This window comes from Solanum tuberosum, unplaced genomic scaffold (genome assembly GCF_000226075.1).
Source record: "Solanum tuberosum cultivar DM 1-3 516 R44 unplaced genomic scaffold, SolTub_3.0 scf00390, whole genome shotgun sequence".
Taxonomy (NCBI): domain Eukaryota; kingdom Viridiplantae; phylum Streptophyta; class Magnoliopsida; order Solanales; family Solanaceae; genus Solanum; species Solanum tuberosum.
In genome coordinates this window covers 374,780-385,842 of record NW_006239313.1, presented here as the reverse complement: position 1 = coordinate 385,842, position 11,063 = coordinate 374,780, and the positions used below count along the sequence as shown (strand labels likewise).

The following is an 11,063-nucleotide window of genomic DNA, read 5'->3' as shown; positions in this document are numbered from 1 at the left end:
AAGCTGCTCACTGCTCCTGTTGTTACAGACCAGGAGAAGACAATATAGACCACATTTTTATATCTGACCACTTTGCCAACAATATATGGTGTTTCTTCTCTGCAGCTTCAGGTATACATCATGATCACATCCCTATAAACATGCTGCTGCTGTGATGGTGGAGACAGGAACACAAAAGTGAAGTACAGAACTTGTTGAACCAGTTATTTCCTTTGATCATTATCTGGAACCTCTGGAAATATAGGTGTGCTGCAAAATATGGTAGTTTTTAATTCTTAAAGACACTACTCACTTACTCAACACAGCATTTCCCTATATCCAATGGGCCAATAATTGGAATTATCTATTCAGAATGGTGGAGAAGTGCAGACAACATACTTTGGATAGAATTGTGTAATGGGAGAAACCTAGTCAACCTTTGCTTAAACTTAATACGGATGGTAGTGCACTTAGGAACCCTAGAAAGATTGGTGGAGGGGGAATATTGAGAGACCATCAGGGGAGGATGATTTATGCATTTGCTATTCCTCTAGGAACAGGTACCAACAACCAAGCTGAACTCCAAGCTGCTAGCCATGGTCTGTACTGGTGCATCCAACATGGCTATAAGAAAATACACTTAGAAGTTGACTCTGATTTAGTCATTAAGTGGCTTTCAAAACAGATCACACTCCCCTGGAACCTACAGCAATACATCAGAGACCTACAAAACCTTGTCCAAAAATTGGAGCAGTTCAAATACACACACACCTACAGAGAAGCAAACAACACTGCTGATCATCTATCCAAATTTAGCCATACTTCAGACATCATCCAGTATTTCTACATCAAAGAACAGCTGCCTATACTAGCACAGGGAAGTTTCATTCTAGAAAAACTAGACATGTCAACCTTCAGAAGAAAGAGACTGAAAAGAATTAAGAACCCTCCCTGATCTTGAACCTGTTCTACTGGGATTTCCTATTTAGGTTTTCATTTTTCTAGGTTTTATTCTTGTCTTATTTTTGTAAGGGGAGAGTCTCCCTTGTTTATTCTTGTCTTACTTATGTAAGGGGAGAGTCTCCCTTATTTATGGTTCCAAGATTCTTTGTATCGAGAGGAGTCCACTCTTTTAGGTGCGTAGATTTTAGGATTCATCTTTCTAGTATGGGGATGAGTGGACTTTCCTAAGTAGGAAGGAATATTTTGAACTACCAAAAGACCGGAGGTAAGGTTTATTTCCCCGTCCTTGTACTTTGTTTATTTTATTTATGATAAGGCATGGGGGTGTTGCTAAGCCCCTGAACACCTCAAGGGTCGTTTTTTAAAAATAAAAAAAAACCCTAAATCCTTATGTCAAAACCTTCAACCCTAAACCCTAAATCCTAAATCCTAAACCCTAAACAGTAAACCCTAAACCCTAAACCTTAAAACAAAACCGGAAAGTCTAAACCCTAAACCATATACACTAAACCTTAAACCCTAAACCATAAACCCTAAACCTAAACCATAAACCCTAAAACTTAAACCGTAAACCCTAAATCCTAAACTCCTAACCATAAACCCTAAAGCCTAAAGCCTAATCCTTAAACCTTAAACCTTAAACCCCAACCCGAAACCCGAAACTCTAAATCTAAATCCTAATCCCTAAACCCTAAGCCCTAAATCCTAAACTCTAAACCCTAATCCCTAACCCTAAACCCTAAACCATACACTCTAAAGCTTAACCTTAAACCCTAAACCCTTAACCCTAAACCCCAAATCCTATACCCTAAACCCTTAACCCTAAACCCTAAACCCTAAACCTTAAAGCCTAAAACCTAAACCCTATACCCTCAACCATAAACCCTGAACCCTAAACCTCAAACCCTAAACCTTAAACCCTAAACCCTAAACAGTAAACCTTAAACCTTAAACCCTAAATCCTAAACTCTAAAGCCTCAAGCCCAAACCCTAAACCCTAAATCCTAAACTCAAAACCCTAAACCCTAACCATAAACCCTAAACCCTAAACCCTAAATCCAATCTCTAAACCCTAAATCCCAAATCCCGAATACCAAACTCTAAATCCTTAACCCTAAACCCTAAACCTAAACCCTAAACCCTAATTCCGAAACTCTAAACCCTCAAACCTAAATCGTAAACCCTAAACCCTAAACCCTAAACCCTAAACGCTAAACCCTTAACCCTAATCCGTAAATCCAAACTCTAAACCCTAAACCAAACACCTTAAATCCTAAACTCTAAACCCTACACCCTAAACCCTAAACCCTAAACCCTAAACCTTAAACCCTAACCCTAAACCCTGAACCCTGAACCTAAATCCTAATCCCTAAACCCTAAACCCTAAATCCTAAACTCTAAACCCTAATCCCTAATCCCTAACCCTAAACCCATATCCCTAAACCCTAAACCATACACCCTAAACCCATATCCCTAAATGCTAAACCATACACACATCGCTTTCTCATTTTCTAATTATTTTCTCTCAAAAAAAATGCTCTCACCAGGCGGTAGAGACAGCAGTCTACCGGAATGTCCATAGAGCCGCCGGGGATGCAGCTCCGACCACCGGACCAGTCCCAATCGATGCGCAATTCCAACACTAACAAACCCCAGCTGGGCGCTTCATCAGAATCATCAGACAACTCTTCGATATTGCGAAGAATCAAAGCGATCCATGTCGCGATTTCGGAAGAAGAGTTGGACTGGGCTCAAAAAATTATGTCCCTAGAGCAATCGGGAATGATTCGTGTTAATTCAACTGGGAATCATGAATCTACATCTAAGGATCTATCTATAGTCCAAAAATCAAACGATTCCATCCTACAAATTGAGAGATCCACGAAGGTGATTTCTGGAGAAATCGCCGCAAAATCATCTGATGTGCGCCGTCAATTTCGAACACCTTCCGATGAGAAAAATAAAGCTTCAGCCACTGGGGAATCTTCCCCAGGCCAAGGAGTACATCTTACTAAAATCTCAAACTATTTTGACGGTGTAATCTCCGGCGACATAAAATCCGACAAAGGCACCGGAGCTCCGGTCAACAATGGCAACGAAGAGTCACACCAAATGACTCCTTGCAATGAAGACAACCTCTGTAAGGTAATAGACCACCTAAGTCAACAAAGGATTAATGTTTGCTCATCTTCCAATTTGCAGGACCAAGCTACAGCAAAGGATGATCATCATAACAAAGGAGAGGAGTTGGAATCAATTAGAATGACAAGTTTGTTGAATCAAGAAAACAACCATGACAAAACACATACTTCAATTTAAAGGACGGAACCACTACAACATGATCAAGAGAAGTTGATCACAATGGAGACCACAGATGGCAATATGAAGGGGAAAATGCATGGGAATCAAGAGGCAACAACAAAAGGAACTCAAGCAGCACAGCACATAAATGCTAAGGATCAAATGGGATATCAAATGGCAAACAACATGGCAAAGGGGAGAAGGTCAATTGGCGGATGAAAGATAAGGCAAACAACAATGAGAAGACAATGCAACAAAGCAATGAGAATGGAGGGAAATAGCCAAACAACACCAACAAGGACATGGCAAGTAAGTTCGTTAACTTTGCTCCAAATGTTGTTGATCATAATAATTCTCCTAGTAATAATTTGCATAGTAGTCAAAATGAGCATGAGAAAGGTCATGTTGTTGTGCAGGCTGGTGGAGATAAGGTAAATGAACAAATGGGAAGATCACTCATAAGGGTCATGATATAGATCCTAAAATCTCCCCTCCAATCAAAGTCTCTTCAAACTTTGATAACTACAAACCTAGCCAGCAAAGAACTAACCAAAACAGTCCCAAACAAAACCATAATAAAACTTTTGTCAATAGCACCTCTACAAAAAATAATAATCACCAAATCCCGAACCCCTCTCCCCCTACTGTATTCCAATCCTTAGCTACTAGACTTAAAGCCAACCAAATAAAAAATGTTATTCCCATGGACATAACCTCCCCTATCATTACAACTAGACAAGGATACCCCTCTATAACATTTCACGAAGAGGACTTCATGCAGAAAATGCCTGGAAGATGTAAGTATACTCTGGTAGGTAAATTCACTAATGTCATGCCCAAAATGGAGGTCATTAGAAAAAGCTTCATTGCTCAAACTCAGCTCACTGGTGGGGTTATGATTGCCCATTTTAACTTAAGGCACATTTTTATTGACTTGGATAATGAAGCTGATCACATTTCAGTTTGGAAAAAGCAAAGGATGTTCATTGCAGGCCACTCCATGAAGCTACAGGTGTGGACTCCTACTTTTAAACCTGTTGAGGAAACCCCTATAGTGCCATCTGGATCACTCTACCCGAACTCCCCTGGCACTGCTATTATATGGATATCCTTACTCCATTGTTGTCCCCTATTGGTAAGGCTTTATACCTGGATTCTGCAACCATGCAAAAAACTAGGAAAAGTGTTGCAAAAGTAAGAGTCCAAATAGATATCACCAAAGAAAGACCTCAACATGTGTGGCTGGGATTCTCTAAAAAAGACCTTTCCCTAGGTAAGTGGCAAATTATAGAATTTGAAGATGTGCCTCCATACTGTCTATACTGTAAGCACCAGGGCCATGTACTTGGAGAATGTCCAGTGAAGGAAAGGGATGAAGAAATAAAAACAAGGAAGGAAATGGAAGCCAACAAGAAAGGACAAGAGAAACAATTAAATCAGACTTCAAAAGGCAATCAACAGCATGAGGAAGGTAAAGAAAAAGTCCAATCAAACAGGCAAACAAATGCAAGAGGGCCAACTGAAGTTGCTACTACACACAAGGAAGAACAATGGCAAATACAAACTAGGAAGAAGAACAAAAACCACCAACAAAATCAGGACCAAGGTAAGAACCAAACTTCTCAAGTACAGGTACAGCAGGCCAAAAAATCCCATATTCAATAAGCAAGCCAGGAAACAGGTATGAATTCTAAAGCTCACGTGATTGAGATTGAGGAATCTGGTGATCAGATTCCAAGACCCCCATTCCCTGTTATTGTTGATGTTGATGAACATTGTGTTGACAATGAGGTCCCATCCCATGTAACCCCCTTGTTTGTGACTGCTCAAGTTGTTGGAGGGAGGATGGAAGTAAAGGAGAAAACTACTAACTTGCAGGAAGGGGAACCTAAGGGGAGGGAATTGTCTCATGTTTTGCATGAGAACCAAATGACTGACCTTAGGAATGACCTCCAAGCCCCTGCTACCACTACAAATGCTGCCCAACAACATCAAACACAGGTACACCAAAGCACAAAGGAGGGCTGTCAACAAGTTCACACCATTAGAGAGAGGGATAATCAGCTCAAAGGATCTATGGCAAAGGATATGGGAAACAAATCAAGCTCTAGTAAACAGGTGGAGACCCCTAAGAGTAAGAACAAGCCTAGCAAGAAGAAGAGAGAAGCTATCAAGAAGAAACAGGCTGAACAAAATCATCAAGAACAGTCCCAAAATGACAATCATCCAGAGGGAGTAAATCCATGTAAAAAATTCATTATGGTGGAGCAAGTAATGGATGTGATCCCTCTTAAAGCTCAGTACAGCACCCCTACTCCTGGAAAACCTCCTGATCAGGTCAAGGTGACTGTTAGAGATGAGTATGATGTAGAAAACTCAGAAGATGAAATAGATTAAGATAATCTACCTGAAAATGCACCAAATGAAGATGATGAGACTAGTGAACTTCTGATCAAAGCTTTTAGCCCCAACAATGACATAGAGCTTGACAAGGAGCTGCAACAAGTTACCAACAAATAGGGACTTTCTCCCAGAGGCATGCATCTGGAAAGACTTCCTCTAAAAAAACCATCCTCTCACATTCCTGTAACTGCAGGAAGGCCAAACACTAGACTTTTTACCTCTAAATCATCCCAATAATTAGTACAATTATATGGAATACTAGAGGAATCAATACCCAAGGTGTTATAGAAAGACTCAAAAATCTCAAAAACATTCATCATGTGTCTATGATTGCCATTTTGGAACCCTTATCATATAATGCCCACATAAACATGTTTAAAAGTATGCTTGCCATGGATCATGCTATTAGCAACATCAATGGAAAAATTTGATTGTTTTGGATCAATGATATTACTTGTGAAATCAACCACACAGAAGCTTCTGGTGTCTTCATCAAGACTTTTGTGTATGCCAAATGCAAAGATTATCTCAGAAAACCCTTTGGGACAGGTTACTTCATTTTGCAGATACGAGAGATACCACTCCATGGTGCACTATTGGTGATTTTAATGTTATTATGGATACAGAGGAAAAACTGGGAGGCATTGCTTATAACACGAGGAAGAGCTTAGAATTCATTGGAGTTATTGAAGCTTGTGGACTCATGGACTTGGGGTTTAATGGACCTAGATTCACTTGGTCTAACCAAAGGGGTATCAATTTCAGAATCTGGAAGAGGTTGGATAGGGCTATGGTTAATGATAGATGGTTGCAAGACATGCCTCATACTAGCATTACACATCTACCCTCTGTGGGGTCTAATCACTGTCCTCTTCTTATGGAAATGAATGACAGACGTGATAATTATATTAAATACTTCAGATTTCTTAATTGTTGGGCTGATCAACCTTCCTTTGTCGAGACTGTTACAAATTGCTGGAACAGGCCTACTGAAGGAAATCCCATGTGGACCTTTCACCGGAAAATGAAGAGACTTACCTCTACCCTAAGTGCTTGGTCCAAAATGCAGTTGGGGGATATTCATGCAAGGGTCAAAGACTTTGAGGAAAGAGTCCGGGTGGCTGAAGAAAACCTCATTCATAACAATACAGAGGAGCATAGAGCAGAACTTCATGGTATTAATGCAAAATATATCAGATTCATGAAGCTGGAAGACTCTATTCTTAAACAAAAAACTCAGCTGCAATGGTTCAAAGAAGGGATGGTAATTCAAAATATTTTCATGCATTGATTAGGGGAAGAAGGAGGAGACTATTTATTCACAAAATCCTCAATGACAATGATGAGTGGGTACAGGGTGATGAACACATTGCACAAGCTGCCAGTGACCATTTTCAGAACATCTTCACAGGAGAGGAAAAACTTATTGATGTAATCCTCATGAACTGCATTCCAAGAATGGTTAATCAGGAACGCAATGACAGGATGAAGGAACTCCCTACTATGGATGAGCTTAAGGAGGTGGTCTACTCCATGAATCCTAACTCAGCTGCAGGACCTAATGGGATGAATGGTTGCTTCTTCCAGAAGTGCTGGAATATTATCAAAAAAGATCTGCTGGCTGTTATTCATGAATTTTCCAGTGGCAAAATGCTTCCCAAATATTTCTCACATGCTTGTCTGGTCCTCCTTCCCAAAGTGAAACATCCTAATAAACTTTCGGAGTTCAGACCCATCAGCCTGAGTAATTTTACTAACAAGATTATTTCCAAGCTTTTATGTCTCAAATTGGCCCCTATTCTACCTAACTTGATTTCCCCTAATAAATCAGGATTTGTTAAAGGTAGGAGCATATCTGAGAACATTATGCTAGCTCAAGAAATTATCCACCAGATAAAAAAACCTACCATTGGAAGCAATGTCATGATCAAACTTGATATGGCAAAGGCCTATGACAGGGTCTCTTGGTCATATATTTGTCTGATTCTCAGAAAAATGGGATTTGATGAAGTCTTCATAGATATGGTCTGGAGAATTATGGCAAATAATTGGTACTCTATCATTATTAATGGTAAGAGGCATGGTTTCTTTCACTCCACTAGAGGCCTCAAGCAGGGTGACCCTCTATCCCCAGCCCTATTTATTTTAGGTGTTGAGGTACTATCAAGATCCTTGAACAGGCTTCACCAAAACCCCCTATATCATGGTTTCTATATGGAAAAAAGGGGCCCTCAGATTAATTATCTTAGCTTTGCAGATGACATCATTATATTCACATCAGGGAGGAAGCATTCTCTCAAGCTCATCATGCATACCTTGGCACATATGAAAGGATTTCTGGCCAGCTTATCAACAAAGCAAAAAGTCACTTCTTGCTCCACTCCAATGCTTTCAGAACTACCTGTGCCAGCATAAAAAAAATACACTGGTTTTCATCAGAAAGATGCTCCTCTCTCTTATCTCGGATGCCCTCTATTGATTGGAAGGCCTAAGATTGTCTATTTTTCAGAGCTCTTCAACAAGGTAGTGAACAAAATTACGGGTTGGCAATCCAAGATGTTGAGTTATGGAGGTAAAGTAACTTTAATCAAGCATGTTCTACAATCCCTCCCTATCCATATCTTGTCAGCTACTTCCCCACCCTCAACTACTATTAAGCAAATCCAAGGTATCATGGCTGATTTTTTCTGGGGATGGAGGAATGACAAGAAAAAAATACCATTGGTCCTCTTGGAAAAACTTAAGTTTTCTCTATGATGAAGGGGGAATTGGAGTTAGACTCATGAGTGATGTATGTCAAGCTTTCCAGTTCAAACAATGGTGGACATTTAGATCTAAGCAAACATTATGGGGTGATTTTCTTAAGTCAAAGTATTGCCAAAGATCCAACCCTATAAGTAAAAAATGGGATACAGGAAATCCCAAGCTTGGAGATTGATGATGAAGAACAAACATACTGTGGAGAATCATATTCAATGGAGAATCAAAAATGGTTCATGTTCTTTTTGGTGGGATAATTGGTTGGGTATAGGCCTCTTGGCTCACCACACCACTGATAGCAACAGGTTTAACAATGACACTATCTTTGACTTTATAGATGATGGATAGTGGAACATGACCAAGGTGATCCAGTTAGCTCCCCAAAATCAGGTGCACAACATTTTATCTACTCAGATCCAGTTACAGCAAGGCCAATCTGATCAGGCAGTGTGGAATCTCAACACTAATGGCAATTTTTCTGTTTCTTTTGCATGGAATAACATCAGAGAAAAAAGGGAGAAAACCAAGATCAACACCTACACCTGGAAGAGAAATATACCTTTCAAATGTTCCTTCTTGCTCTGGAGAGCAATTAGAGGCAAGCTTCCTACCAACGAAAAACTTTCCAGCTTTGGAATTGAACCGGGCGACTGCTACTGCTATCACTCTCCAGGAAATGATACAATTGAGCATATTTTCAATTCTGAAAGCTTTGCTAAGAGTGTTTGGAAATTTTTTGTTGTTTCTTTAGGCATTCAAACTGATTACTTGCCTCTTAGAAATATGATCATGAGGTGGTGGAGTACTACTCATAACAATGAATCACACAAGCTTATCCTACAATCTACACCAATCTTTATTTGTTGGAATTTGTGGTAGAATAGGTGTGCTAAAAAGTACGGAGGCAAGCAGTCCAACATTGCAAGGGTAAAACATCTCGTGATTCTGGACAATTTCAAATTGCTGCATACAATTTTCCCATATATCTCTTGGCCTTTGGGATGGAACAAGCTTAGTACACTTATTGAGAAATGCAACCATGATATCAAGGTGACTACTGTACAGTGGATTAAACCTCCAGACAGGTGGGTTAAACTTAATACTGACGGGAGTGCATTGAGTAATCCGGGCAGCATAGGTGCAGGGGTGTTCTCAGGAACCATATTGGAGAAACTATCTTTGCTTTTTCGGCTCCATTGGGGGAAGGAACCAACAACCAAGTTGAGGTGGAGGCTGCTATATTTGGCCTAACATGGTGCGTAAATTTGAAATATAACAATGTGATCCTTGAAGTTGATTCCCAGCTACTTGTGGACTGGCTAGTGAGCAGCACAGCAGTGCCATGGACCATCTCACACCAAATGCAGAAGCTCCACCAACTTGTCAAACAATTCACTCACTTCAAATGCATTCATACTCTTAGGGAGGCCAATTTTGTGGCAAACTTACTCTCTAAACACATCCATCAGATTACCAGCCCTCAGGTATATTTCAACAGCCAGCAACTTCCCAAACTTGCAGCAGCCTATCTCCAACACGATCTGGCAGATATGGCAAGCTTCAGAAGAGGAAAGTTAAAGAGAATCAAGGAACCACCTTGATTTATTCGCAGCATAGAGGATCTGTGAAGGAGCCAGAACTCCTTCAGGCCCTCTTTTTTTGGATGATCTTTAAGTCATCTCTTATAGACTCCCCCTTGTTTAGGATAGATTTTGTTTAGTCTTTCCTTTTAACTTGTAAAGGGAGAGTCTCCCTTATTTATGTTTTCCTAGACTCTGTGTATCGAGAGGAGTCCTCTCACATAGGTGCATAGCTGATAGGTTCCTCTTTTTTTTTAGTTTGGAGAAAAGTTGGAGAACCTACTAGGGTCGCATAGTAGGCTACCAACTTTTACACCACCATTAAGTGGAGGTAAGGTTTATGCCCCCCTCAGTGTAACTCTTGTTTTTTATCTATGATAAGGCATGGGGGTGTTGCTAAGCCCCTGACCCCTTCAAGGGTCGTTCAAATTCAAAATAAAAAAACCATACACACTAAACCCTAACCCTAAATTCTAAATCCTAAACCCTTAATCATAAAACTTAAACCCTACACCCCAAATTTTTTAAGGTGTTTTTCTGTCTTTTTTGTTGAATTTTATCTTTTTCGGACGTTTACGAATTAAATTGTTTTATAATTTTTCAAGCAGCCACGAAAAAATGCTAAATTTTAATATTTTAGTTGTATTGATATTCTAAGGTGAATGGCGCGATTCGGGAATTTTTTGAGATATTTTTATGTCTTTTTCTTGATTTTTTTATATTTTTCAGACGTTTACAATTTAAAATTTTTGATATTTTTTGGGCAGTCACGAAAAAATGAAACTTTTTTATATTTTATTCGTATCGATATTCTAAGCTGACATGCGATTCGGGAATTTTTTGAGGTGTTTTGATATCTTTTTCTTGATTTTTATATTTAACGGATGTTTACGAATTAAAATTTTTGATATTTTTCAGGCAGTCACGAAAAAAGATTAAATTTTGATATCTTGTTTTTATCGATATTCTAAGGTGACTGGTGTGATTCAAGAATTTTTTGAGGTGTTTTTATGTCTTTTTCTTGATTTTTCTATTTTCGAACGTTTACGAATTAGGATTTTTGATATTTTTTGGGTA

General features: G+C 39.4%; 1 protein-coding gene across 1 annotated transcript; it reads left to right on the top strand.

The window, feature by feature from the left end:
- Positions 1-8,760: 8,760 nt before the first annotated feature.
- LOC107057858 (uncharacterized) lies at positions 8,761-10,007 on the top strand. Its single transcript, XM_015302919.1, has 3 exons — positions 8,761-9,200; positions 9,291-9,491; positions 9,545-10,007. The coding sequence occupies exons 1-3, from the start codon at positions 8,761-8,763 to the stop codon at positions 10,005-10,007; spliced, it is 1,104 nt and encodes a 367-aa protein (XP_015158405.1).
- Positions 10,008-11,063: the final 1,056 nt, after the last annotated feature.